General features: G+C 46.7%; 1 protein-coding gene across 2 annotated transcripts in view; it reads left to right on the plus strand.

Moving 5' to 3' along the window:
- Lhfpl3 (lipoma HMGIC fusion partner-like 3) overlaps positions 1–13614 on the plus strand; it is a 511907-nt gene that overhangs the window by 464380 nt on the left and 33913 nt on the right. Inside the window, exon 3 of one of the 2 annotated variants that reach the window (XM_005377239.2) lies at positions 9594–9640. The exons of the other annotated variant lie outside the window; for it this stretch is intronic. Within the exon in view, the coding sequence (XP_005377296.1) occupies positions 9594–9610 (17 nt within the window). The 3' untranslated portion in view covers positions 9611–9640. The remainder of the gene's footprint in view (positions 1–9593; positions 9641–13614) is intronic. 2 annotated transcript variants of the gene reach the window in all.

Raw genomic sequence — 13614 nt, forward strand, 5'->3', positions numbered from 1 at the left:
CACCTGTAATCCCAGCACTTGGGAGGCTGTGGCTGGAGAATCGTTGCAAGTTTAAGACCAGGCTGAGCTACAAAGTGAGCTCAAGGCCAGCTGAACTGCACAGCGAGACCCTGTCTCAAAAAGACAAAAAAAAAAAAAATTCAAGCCCTCAGCTCTGCGGCCAACCGGTTGTGCTTAAAACTTGGCAAAGAATTTCAACTCTGCAGCTTAGTCTACTCAGCTTGAAGGAAGGAACTTGGATGACTTTCTATGGGGTCAGTCTCAGCTCCCACATTTGTCCAGTACCATAACCCTTTACTTCCTACTGGCCTGTATTTGTGGGATGGCGGGACAAGGGACAGGGGCATCTGGTCTACCCCCAGAGTTGGTCAGCCCACACAGGGATCAAACCTACACCTTTGACTTCTGTAGCACCTTCCTCATCACTTGAATCAGCATCTCTACAGGGAAGAGTAACAAAGCTTAAGTGGGTTTAATCTTCCTCATGACTGCTCACCACATCCTTAGCCTCCATATACTCTTTAATAATGCTGCAGTCACTAAATTGTACTATGTACCTTGTATCATTCAATCTTCAGAATATTCCCCTGGATTATTCCCAATTTAATACAGGAGACTGAGCCTTGGGAATAGTAAGTAATCGGGCTGAGGGCACACAGATAGAAAATGCCAAATTTAAATGCAGGCTGACTCCAAAGCCTACACAGGAATTTTGCTGCCATGGTCTGTAATACATGGCTCACGGTGTTTGGGGCTTTTTGTTGTTGTTTTGATTTAGTGTGGAGTTTTTGTTGTTGTTTGGGGTTTGGTTTGGTTTGGTCTGGTCTGGCTTTTGGTACTGGGAATTGAGCCTGGGACCTTCACACTGAGCAACATCCTCAACCTTTTTCTATTTTCTTGTTTAGAGACAGGGCTTCACTCAGTCATTAATTTGCCCTCTCAGGGCTCAAATTTGCAATCTTCCTGCCTCAGGATCCCAGAATGCTAGGATTACAGGCATGTGCCACCACACCAGACTTGGAACACAGTGTTTGAGACATTATTCAATGCTAAGCAAGTGATTCTTGAGTGAATAAATGTTTAATGCTAACTTGCCTTCAATATTTACCCACACTGCTTTGGGTAATACATATAACCTTGATAGCTAGAAGCCTTACCCTCTCTTGGTGCAGAATTGCTTATACGTCCAGCTCCTGTAATGAGAGCTTAACCTATATAAGGACTTAAGTGCTTAAGCTAAATGGATGACCCTTGTCCTTCTGCAATTAGCCATTCTTTTGGTTCTCAGCTGCCGGAATGGGATGGGAAAGGTACATGGGAACAACCAGAGAGCTCTGTCAAACTAGAGGAGCTCCGCATGCAACATCTGTCCTCCCCAGCCAATTCCAGTGCCATCTGGGTAGGGGAGGATGTCTACTTTGGCACAAGTTCCCAACAATACCTGCACACCTCCACCAAGAAGAATCACTGCTTCCATGTAAACCAGATCTGTGTTTTTATTTAAGTAAGAACTGCTGTCTTCGAATCTAAATTGGGTACAAAAGTTCCACATGGCTGACTTAAATATAAAGATACCAGAGTCCCAACTGTATTGTTTATTAAATAATTATCCTCTGCACTTTGCAATTGGATTTTGGACTGAGGCTGGCTTACACATTTATGTTTTGTTGTATCTTTTTCAAAGTCTGACTTGTACAGAATAGTACTGTGTACTGCATTCAAGTTTATTAAAATACGTTGGATGTGACAGGGCAGCTCTGTCCTGCAGAACAATGATGAAAATGTCCTAAATTTGCTCATAGACACATGGCTTCTGAGCAAATGATATGTGTCTAGTGAGATGGAGGAACCGAATTTTTAATTGTATTTCATTTTAATTAATTTAAACTTAAATAGCCACATGCGGCTGGTGCCTTCCATCTTAGAAAGTGCCAACATAGAGAAATAGCCTCTCATATTTTTCAAGGAAAATAATGTAGTGCCAGGATCCACTCCATTTTTAAAAAATCACTTTCCATTATGCCCAAAACAAAAACAGCAGCAATGTTGTGAAAACCAAGAAGAAATTCTAGCACACTTAGGTCTCCACAAGGGAAAGAGTTCTTGGAGGACAAGAAGATTCTGACCCAGGCGTGGACGGAAGCAGGTAGGCAGGGAAGGAACTCTCCCTGGGGAGCTCCAGCGGCCTCCTCTCCGTCTGTGAGACAATGTCAACGAGAGAGAAATTCCCCCTCAGAGAAAAGTCTCAATGTGTTTTAGACACCTGTCACCCTAGAAGGAGGACAAGATGGCAGTGTTAAATTGGTGAGACTGTAAAACAGGAAACCTAACTAACCTACAAGGCCAGGCGAGGTGTTTAAAGTGCATTTTAACTGACAGAGCCTCGTTCTTAAAATCCAGAGTGTGGCTGAAGCTGTCTATCTGGCAGATTCCAAGCGTGAGTCCTTTTGTTTTATAAAACTAACATTTTCATTAAAAATTCTACTCCACAAAAGCAGCATTATGTTGATTTCCATGTAAAGCAAATGTTAAGAAAATTACAAAGTGACCCAGAATTCAAAGAGAGGGCAGCAAGTAACAGAAATGCAGGACACAGGCTCCACCTTAAAAAAATGTGTGCTAATAAATCTGCTCTGTACAAGAGGTAGTGACTGGAAGAACCAAGGTGGAAAGAATAAAAATAGGGACAAAAATCATTAACACACTCAGAGAAATGAGCAGAGATGAACTCTGAGCTAAAACACTGCTTCTCAATTTTGATTTCAAGGACGTACTCTTGGAGAGTCTTTGGGTTCGATAAGAATGTTTTGTGTTTTCCCTTTGGCAATTACAAAAATAAAACTCTGCTTTTTTTGCTGAGAATTTTCTATTGAAAGTCATATTCAAAGAATATGATTTTAGCCTGGTGTGGTGGTGCACAGCTGTAATTCCAGCACACTCAGAGAGGCTGAGACAGGAGAATCATAAGTTTGAGCCCAGCCTGGACAATTTAGCAGCTCAGCTAGACCCTATCTCAAAATCACAAAAAATAGAAAGGACTGGGGATGTAGATCAGTGCAAAGTTCCCAGATTCAATCCCCAGTACCAAGAAGGAAGAGGAGGAGGAGGAAGAGAAGGAAGAGGAGAAAAGAAAAAGCAAGGAGGGAAGAAAAAGAGGGAAGGGAAGGGAAGGGAAGGGAAGGGAAGGGAAGGGAAGGGAAGGGAAGGGAAGGGAAGGGGAAACACAAAAAGATTTAGCTTTCTTAAGTAAATGTTTCAAAGATGAAGGTTGAGAAACTTTATGAGTGATCTAGAGGCTTCTAAGAGTCCACAGTTTATTCAAATTTGGAGATCAGTGACCCAGATCAGACAGAGGCCAAGCATACATACCATTTGAGTTTTGTTCTATTGGCAGACTTAAAGCAGCTTCCTAACTTTGCTCTTAGCTTGCTTATGAAGAGAATAAACCTCCCTAGACTCAGAGGGCAGGTTTATACTTTACGGGCTGAACAATCTTAGTCTGAAAATCTTAGTCCAAAATGCTCCAAAATCTGACATTTTTTAAGCACTAAACTAAAGTCACCAATGGAAAATTCCACAATCTGATATCATGTGACAAGTTTTGACCAAAACACAGGTGAAAATACAATTGTGTAAATTACCTTCAGGCTATGTGTATATGAAATATAAATAAATTTCATGCTTAGGCTTGGATCCCACCCCAAGACATCTCCTTGTGCACATACAAATATTCTAAATCTGATCCCCAGGTTTTCTGATAAGACATACTCAACCTATACTACCTGATATGTTCCACAGCCTTTAAAATGCTGCTGTTAAACTGGGTGGTGGTGCACACCTATAATTCTAGCACTTGGGAGGCTGAGGCAAAAGGACCACCATGAGTTTAGTCCAATCTGGACTACACAATGAATTCAAAACCAGCCCAGATTATACAGCAAGACTCTGTCTCCAAAAAAGAAAGTGTTGCTCTTCTGTTGACTTTGGGAAGCAGTATGGTGGAAGGTCCAAGATCTGGATAGAGTCCAGAGCTCTACCAGTCACTGTCCCTAGCAGGCTATGTCATTTTTCCTCTGCATTTTTGTTTCCCAATCTATAAAACGATGCAAACTGACTGGATAATTAACCACCAAGATCGCACCCAACTCTAGATCTCTTGGATTCTAACAGTAAATTACAACAGCATCTTGTCTTTTCTTCCCTGCAGGGCTTCTCAACTGAAATTCGTTTCTACCAGGACTTTATTTCATGCCTTTTCTATTCATTCTTCCCTTTCACCACTGAGCACGGTGTGAGTGTTTGAAGGAAAAATCAGTCAACACTCAGCATTCCACCTATTATCCAATGCCGCCTAGGAAGTGGGAAATTAAACTATGGAACCCAAACTCCCAGGGCTTAGTGCAGATCGCCCAGATATAAAGGAAAGACTTACGCAGGGGGACATTTTGGTGATTTTTCTAAAGTTTCCAATGAATGAGACAGCTGTTCACTCAAGTTTGAGTAAATCAATGGAAACCATAACAACTGTCTTTTTTTTAATGTTTGGAGTACTATAAATAATGTTATTTAGTGAATGAAATCTCAGCCTCTTCACTGATCCCCTGCTGAAAGACAGCCTTACATTTAGTGAGTGCTCTGAACGAAGGTCTCACACGCACACAGATGTGGTAGAAGGCCTGGCTGTGTGTTTGTCGAGCAGAGGAAAATGCACTGCACCCGCACGGGAGAGATTGGCTGTTCACAGAACGCGCTGCAAATAAGAATCATCTTTTCTGTAGGGCGGAAGGGTGGCAGTACGATCCCTGAGGTGTGAGGGCTGACTCTCAGGCCCTGCAGGCACCCAGAAGAGGTTTGTCCCCGCACCTGACCGTACAGCTGAGGCAGAACCTCCGCAGTGGACTTCGGGCCACATTCTGCATACAGTCCATCTTCAGATCAGCTTCTCCTTTCTTGGGGTGCCGATGAAGACACCCAGTCCTTACCTGAGCCTATTCTTAGAAGCGCACAACAGAGAATTTTAGGAGAAATTGTGGAAAATTGAATGAAACCAAACAATGACATTGAGTCGTATGTATTTTACATGTTGTACATGTGTGCGTGTCTGTATTTGGGGCGCTTTTACATGCTGTCAGAACTGTCACGTGTCTGCTTTTCCCTGTGTCTTTTCGTGTGCATGTCTTTCATTTTTATCTCCTCTTCTCGGCACCTCACTGCCTGTTGGCTCTCTCTGTCTCTCCTCTCATCTGCCTCTTTTTACAAGCCATAAAATTAAACTAGAAGGATCTTTAAAATAAATTCTGCAACAGTTAACTCCGATTTCACATTCACTCTTATTAATTCAAACAGGAAGTACAGTATTTTATAGTTCCTCAAAAGAATCACACTTTGTTGATGAGATACACACACACACACACACACACACACACGCACACTCAAACACACTCAGTCCATCATTAGATCCCAAGGCAAACAGTTTGTCCATCCCCGGGGAACCAGAGGAAGCAAAAGGAAAGAGAGGGCAGGAGAGGCTTCACCCAGCACCGCACAGAGCTGGGAGGAGACACTCTTAGCCCTGCCCTTCCCAGCCTCCTCCTTCTCTCCTCCAGCTTCTCTGTGCTCTCCGCTTCCCCACCACGAGGATTTCATCTTCCTGGAGTGTACTTTTCAGAGGATTAAAACTGGTGTTTTAGCCAGATGTAATCCCAACACGCAGGAGGCTGAGGCAGGAGGATCACTGTGAGTTCAAGGTCAGCCTGGGCTACATAGTGAGACTCTGTCTCAAAAAAAAAACAAAAAGTCGGTACATGGACGTACCACGTCTTAATTCTTTCTTTGTCCCCTACCCCCCCACACCCCCCGCATCGCTCCCTGCTCCTTCCGTCTCTCGGCCCCCTTCCCATTTGAAAAGTTCTATTTCCACTTCTTTTCTTCTAGTTACTTTATTTCCATCCCTTTCTCTCCCTTCCCCTCTCTCCATCTCTTGAGCCCCTTCCCATTTGAAAAAGATTTCCCTGTATCCTATTATCTGTCTTTTATTTTGCTCTTTTTTATATATTGGGTTTCTTGTGTAAAATAAACCATGCAGTATTTAAGCCTGTGTGCCTGATTTACCTCACTTAACATTATGGTCTCAGGGTGCGTGCATTTTCCTACACATGACGGAGGTGTAGCCTTCTTCACGGCAGAGCAGTACTCCCTTGTGTGTAAATACCACATTTCTTATTTATGCATCTGTTGATGGGCATATAGGCCATTCCAGAATTTAGCTATCACGAATTACACTGCTATAAACACAGGTATGCATGGATCACTGTAATACAATGTCTTTAACTCTTCTTTTGCCCTTTTTCTTACATGGGCTGTCCTCAAGACTTAGCCTATACCCGGGTACCACTCTGACCTGCCTTGGGAGGGGACAGGGACTCAGAGCAGCACTGAGAAGTGACTGCCATGAGCTCTCTACCAAAAGTCACCTTGTGCAAGACCAGGACACCACAGCTGCTGTGGCTGCATCAAGGGCTCCAGCCCTCCAGATGTGCTCCTGGAGGCTGATGAGCTCATCGATGTGGAACTGCTTGTCCATCAGCAATAAAAGCATAACTGTCCTACCTCTTGTGTCAAAAAAATGACCTTCTTCATTTGATTTGGAACCAAATGCGAGACGATAATGCAAGATAATAACTCCACAGCAAGATAATGACTTATTTGAAATTATTCCCTCTGAAATTGTCTTGTATTTTCCATCCTAGCTATAATTTGGCTAATTGCTTAATAATTCTGTTTAAATGCCACCATTTCTGCAAACATCAATTCATTAGACCTACTTTTTCTTGCTGAAAATCCCTTTGCTTCCCTGAGTATCCACCATCTCTTTCTCCCATTTGTACCTTTGCCTGAGCGACACCCTGATGACAGAAATAGCATCTCTTCAAAAAGGCGATGAGCAGATCAAGGTGTCTCTCTGTGTTCCAGAGCCCGAGCAACATAATCTCTGTCCTTGAAACAGTACCTGTGATTGGAAAGATGTAACACTGCGTCTTTAAACAGCCAGCTTCCCCTGCCAGACAAATGAAGCCATGATCACCTGCGGCCTTAACCCCTCCCAGGCACGGGGCAGGCTGCAGCAACACAGTGGGAGGCTGCTGAGAAGGAAAAGCCCAGCTTGGAGCTCTGAGCTCCGAGCTCCGGGAACCTGCAGCCTGACTAGTGCTACCTGAGGGAATGCAGTCACATGTAAGAAAACCCAGGTCAAACCTTGCTCAAAGGAGGGTCTCCTGAGCACAGGTCGGTGTGAGCACAGACATTCACAAATCCCCCTCCATGAGACAATGCACCTGGCTCCAAGCTGAGCCTTGTGGCTCTGTCTGTTCAGGGGCAGTCGTCTCCCTGTCAGAGCAGCCTGTCCTCCCTGCCTGGCAAAGGGGACTTACTGACTCTGATGCCTTCCTCTCCAGTGTTCCCTCGTGCGGTCTGCCAGCTGAAATCCTCCAATGGTGACCTCATTTTTCATTTGAAACAAGGTTCCTGGCTCCCAGCGTTAAATAATCGGGTTTCCTCGTCCAAATGCTCATGTCCTGAAAAGAGCCAACACAAGTGTTCATGTCACTGAAAAAGAGACTAAAAAATGAGGACACTTGGGAAGGCCTAGATCTTCTATCCCGAAAATTTCCATGGGCCAGTAATCCCTGAGAAATCACCTAGATATAGGGCATGGTAGCATCGGGCACTCTGAGAGGCTGAGTCATGGTCGCTCCCAGCACTCTGGGAGGCTGAGTCAGGAGGACTGAAAGTTTCTTCCTAGCCTGGACAACTTAGTGACTTAGTGAAACTGCCTCAAAATTTAAAAAAAAAAAAAAAAAATGTGACCTAGGTTACAATAAAAAAAAGCAAGAAGAGGTCCGAATGAGAAGTAGGAAATGAGAGGCTATAGAATTAGAGTTAGATAATTATTGTGCAACAGACAGCAAAAACACCACACCACCACCTAGAATTTGGAGGCGGATTTATTTACATCACTGGGCACTGATTGGGATCATTCCCAGAATATCAGGCCCTGACCTCTGGTGGTCCGGGGCTTATATGGAATAAGCAAGCAGGCGGTACAGAGGCAGAATGGCTTGTCAGTTGGGGATTGGCTTATACAATGTGCATCACAGTGGCCAGCTGTTTCTAAGAGACAGGAGCAACAGGAGCTGGAACTGGAACTATTTCCTGGGCAACTAAGAAACTGAAGTATACTGGTGTGGGGGACATTTTCTGTTATAATCGAAGAAAAAGAAAGCGTCCATGGAAGAGATGGAGAAGATAACTCATTATCCACACATTTCTAGCTTTGTCTTTGAGACTCGAGCAGTGTCATGTGTATTTAAATAAGACCCATCGCAAGAGGCCCAACTATGTGTGCAAATGCATCACCAGATAGACAGAGCGGCATTCACGTTAAGGGAAAGTAAAGAACCCAGCTGGCTATGGTGGTGCCCACTATAATCCTCACATTCTGGGAGGCAAGTCCGAGCCCAGCCTGGGCAAATTAGTGACTTAGCAAGACCCTGACTCGAAATAAATAAAAGGTGGGGGATGTAGCTCAATGCAAAGATACTGGGTTCAATTCCCAGTATCACCAAAAAATAAAAATTAAAAAGAGCTAACTGGACACTGGTACTGCGCCAAAGATGGTGTCCAAAGGGACACTCACACCCACATCATCTGGGGCATTTCACTTGCAGGTTTCCCTCAAGCTGAGCGTCCTATTCTTTCTTGCTGGACCACCTGCCATGTGATGGCAAAGCTGATTAAGTGGCTCTGGGAAAGAGCAGAGAGAAGGCTGTCCTCCGACAGGACTTGACAGGCCAGTTGGTACCCAGCCCACCCCATCCTCAGACTAGCTCCTTTCCTCACCTTCCTGAGGCCTGTGTGGAAGGGAGGAGGAGACACAGGGTGAGGTCTGTCCCTCGGCCTGGCCTCCCACCTCGTTACCGGGCTGGGGTCCCAATTGATCTGCAGGTGTACAATTAAGTTTTACTTAACAGTTGTCAAAAGCTCTTCCAAACTACTTTGAAATCATCCAGAATCTAAGACGATGCCCTCCAAGAATTATGATACAGGGAGCTGTTGCCCTACCCATGCAACTTTGTCTTTTTTTCCTCTTACTGAATAGTTAAAGCTCTCTTTGGGTCCTTGGCTTTCTACACATTTTTATTCCTCTCCCCTGAGTAATACTGCTTGAAGAAGCCAAAGTAAAATAATAAAAATACCAACAATCATATCCAACACTTAGCTAATGCTGAGTCTTGCGCAGAGCTGATCTGAGCATTTCACGTATGATAACTCATACACTGCTCCTCAGAGCCTCAGGCGGTAAGTGTCGTTAGACCTATTTCACAGGTGAGCAAATGAGGCCACAGAAAGAGCCCCCAGCCCGCAAGGGGCAGATCCTGCTGTGACCCAGCCAGGCCAGGCTGGCTCCCACCCTGAAGCAGCCGGTGTCTGGCTGCGCCCCGTGAATGAACGGCGAGAATGATGTTTTTAACCTTTACATCCAAGTGTGACTCTGACTTATCTCTAACCCTTCTGTTTTTCCTTGCCACACTCAGACGACGGAAATGCTTAAGGCAACTAAGGTAGTGCGGGACCACACCATGTAAGTGCGCGTGGCTGCTGGCTGGGCCCTGTCTGCGCTTCGCCCCCTCCGCCCCGCATGCCTGCCCGCCCTCCCGGCTCGCTTCCGCTTTCCGCGCTTGGCGCTTGGGCCGCATGAACCATCTCTTCTCAGCCGTGGATCCTGTGCTCTTGCTCCTAATTTTATATCCGTGCTTCACGCTGTCCCTTGCACAGGGCTGAGAGCCCCGGCATGTGCGGCTGTCGGCCTAGCACCGCTGAGAAGGCGCTGGGGGCTCTGCAGGACGCGTTGGGTTGCTGCACTTTGACAGCAGGCCCACAACGCAGCGCTCAAAAGTGTGGGACCTGCTTCCGAGCCTCTCCATGAGGCCCTGGTCCTCCACCGGGTGCCTGGGTTGTGCCATGCTCTCCGGGGCGGTGGGCTTAAGTGGATTCTTGCTATCTTTCTCCATGGGAGGGGGCACCATGTGAACGTTGTACCAGGTAACAGGGCTCAAACGAGCCACGGAGAGAGGCGGTGGTCTAACTTATTTTCTCTCTGTATGTATTTTTATGGGAGATACACACATATGTGTGAGAAAACCCCACATTATGAAGGGGAAAGGGTAATGGCTGTTAAGCCGGTTATTGGCTAGATTGGCCTTCAGTGTATAAACACACACAATTCTTTCTGGTGTTCTGTGATTCTATCCAAACTGTGTTTCCATACGGAGTGACTTTAACAGTGATAAAGTAGATTTACAGAATTAACGACTTGGGGAGGAGGTATCTGCGGCGGGGTGTATACCTGGAAGATTTAAAATGCAGTCCTGGCTTGCCACACGGCCTTCCCCGACCTGGCCGTGACTTTACAAGTGGAGCTGCCTGGTGTTCTCAGCCCCACTGCAGTGTTGAGTGTATGTCTAATGAGAAGAGGGGGACATTTTCCACGTCCGTTGTCAGAGATGACAAGAATGTAGCCCTGAAGGGCCCCTGCTGAGAGGTGACTGAGTGCTGCCCAAGCCACTGGTTCGAAACTCGTAGAATTCCACAACTACAAAGTCTGGGCAGACAGATCCTTCGCTCCAAACCCTTAATTTATAGAAAATAGCAGAGGCCCTCGAGAGAGACAGTAACTTGGCCAAGATTCGATGCAGCCCGGTTTGAAACACAATCCTCCTTCTATCAAAGCATCGATGGGTGGTGTGTCCCAGCCCCTTTCTCTCCGGAAAGGAGAGACACCACCAGGAGAGATTTTTAGCAGTAAAGGAAGGGAAAGGTCTACGTCCACCCAGAGGGCAGACTCCAGGTCGTGGTCCTGGCACCGCCACTAACGCTGGGTGAGCATGGACTCCAGGGACTGTGGGCTCCTCGTTTGTGAGTGAGTTTCAAAATAGGTGACTTCAAAAAATGTACCAAGGTACCAAATTTTCTCGTTCACCTTGGGCTGTTTTCGCAGTTTCCTCCCACCAGTATTCGTTCGGCCCTGGGAAAGTGCAGAGATAGAGTCAGGCTGTGCCGGGGGAAAACCTGGAACGGTGAGAGCCTGCAAAGGAGACGGGCAGAAGGCCAGGGTGCAAGTGGGAAGGGTGCTTGGCCAGTGGACCTTGTCATCCGGGGGTGCTTGGCATGGACGCATCCCGCCCAGGTGATCGTGGCCAGCTCCAGGTCTGGCTGTCTCAGATACACTCATTTCTGTAGTTTGGTGTCCTCTGGTTTATTTCTACTTCTCCCCTTCTCAAGAGCCTACTGATCTACGTTCTGAATGAACAAGGTTGCATTTTGTCTTTCTCAGTGAATTGCTCACCAAGTCCACAAGGCCAAGGAAGGCTCTGAGGCAGTCAGAGAAGAATTTGAAAGCCAGTAATGCAGGAGGAGAAACATGTGCATCAGCTTTTGGCATAGTTTTGAGACACTGCCCCTGGTTTACATAAAGTGATGGTCATGGATATTCAGCAACTATGCCACACCACCTTCATGGAGCTTTCTTTTTCCTTGTTGGATGCATGAAGTCTTTATGATGAATCTTTTATAGCAAGTAAAGAATCATCTCTGGAGTTAGCTTTGGGGTCCACTTGAGCTTTTCTATATTCTGAATCAGGTTTAGTTTAAAACACAACTTTTCCAAAACACCCCATCTTACCTGTAGCCGCCTTCGCTGGATCTGACACTGACTGCAAGCTGGATGGAGGAGAAGGATGGGGATGTCGGGATGCGTGAGGACCATCCCGGACGTGGGTCGTTTCCTGTGTACTTCTCAGCTACCGATGCAGCTGAACAAAATATAGACCTTCAAGGAGGCAGGGACTCTGCAGTATTACCAGGACAGAATTCTGGCTGCAGAATTTTGGCAAACAAGGGGCTTAGGGGCAGCAAATCTGGTGGGGAATGGGCTGTGTCAGCAGACTCTTAAAGGTGCCTTTGCATAAGACTTCACTTAAAATTGGGAAAGACCAATAGACCCTGTCACCCGGAGGGGGCAGCTATTGAAGACTGTGGAAAGGGGCCTTGGGGCTCCTTTGCGACAACCTCCACGCCTGGTGCTTCCAGCCCTCCTCCCGTGGCAGCTGTGGTCCTATCTGAGGAGGAAAATGGCCTCCTTGTGTGGCCACATGAGACCAGTTAGTCACCCCACAGAGGATCCTGGGCAGACAGGTGGGGGAGGAACTTCTCCCCTTACCTCTCTCCGTGCCAACAACTCCCCTGAACAAACCAACAGGCTGGGGGTTGGTGCAGGGGATGACTATCCCCCAGCTGCTCCCAAGTCAGGTCTGCTCCCTGAAGGCCTGAGCGAACTGTTGTCCTGCTGAGACCTCTAGCGACCAAACTGGAGACTGCAAGTGTCCGAGGAAGACAGGAAGCCACCTTGTGGGAACCACCCCTGAACCAGAGCCAGGCCTGGCCACTCTCTGTGGAGGTCTCGGCCTGAAATTCTCTCCAGATGGAAAAACAGGAGCAGCTATGGCCTGAGATCCCTGAAGTATCAGCCAGAGGCTCTGGGTCCTGGCAATGTGAATGTGTCCAGCAGTCCTTTCAGGGAGAGTTTCTCTTTGGTTAGCTGTGGTGACCAGGACACAACCTGCTTTTTGCTTCCGGTTATTGCTGCTTAGTTCCAGTATCTCCTGGAAGCCCTCAATTTGGCCAACCTTTCATGTCTGTTCCTCGCTTCAGGAAGAGTTCCCAAAACAACGGACAGAGCCTGGTCACAGCAGCCTCACAGCCTCCCACGTGAGCCACCTGAAGGCCCTGGGGCTGGGCCTAGCTCCTGGAGGCAGGTGGCCCTGTACGGTGGCTCAGCCCTCCCCTCCACAGAAAAACAACCGACCCCCCCACCACCACCTCCGCACTCTGATGCAAAACTTCCCCACCGCAGGAAGTAGGTTATCTCTGATTGACAGGAGACTAAATTGGTTTAATTGTTCTAAACTAGCTCTCCAAATGTGGCCCCACATCAGCAGTAGCAGTGCCCAGGAGCTTGTCAGAAATGCAAATCCTGGGGCTCCAGAAGCAAACGCTCTGGGAAGGGGCTCGGGAATCCGTGTTTAGTAAGTCTTACAGCTGACTCTGAGGTCTCCTGAGTTTTGAGAACCGCTGCTCTAAACGCTGATTCTCAAATAGCAGTAGATATAAGACTACAACTCCCAGCTTACTTAAAATGTGCTTTCTGACTTTGCACCGCAGACTTGGTTGCTCTGCAGTGGGGTGTAGGAGACTGCATTTTAATCATCATTTTAGGTGATTCTAACGAGGAGGCTCCTCTGTTCTGACAAATCCTGCCCGAGCAGGAGCAGCACCATTTTGCTAGCAGGCTAGCATCTCTCTCGGGTGAGAGGTAGGTACTGTTCCCATCTCAGCAGTCATGGAAGTGATCTCAGTCTGTCAGCTTCTCCAGCCTTTGGATGGGACCATCCTGGTCCTTTGACAAATTAGTTTCTGTTGCCTCTACAAGGAAAATCTCAGTGGAGCCTGCATTATAATCCAAAACTGAACTATTTCTCCAGAAATATTTCCTATCAC

Source organism: Chinchilla lanigera, unplaced genomic scaffold, assembly GCF_000276665.1.
Source record: "Chinchilla lanigera isolate Chin_1 unplaced genomic scaffold, ChiLan1.0 scaffold00009, whole genome shotgun sequence".
Lineage (NCBI taxonomy): Eukaryota > Metazoa > Chordata > Mammalia > Rodentia > Chinchillidae > Chinchilla > Chinchilla lanigera.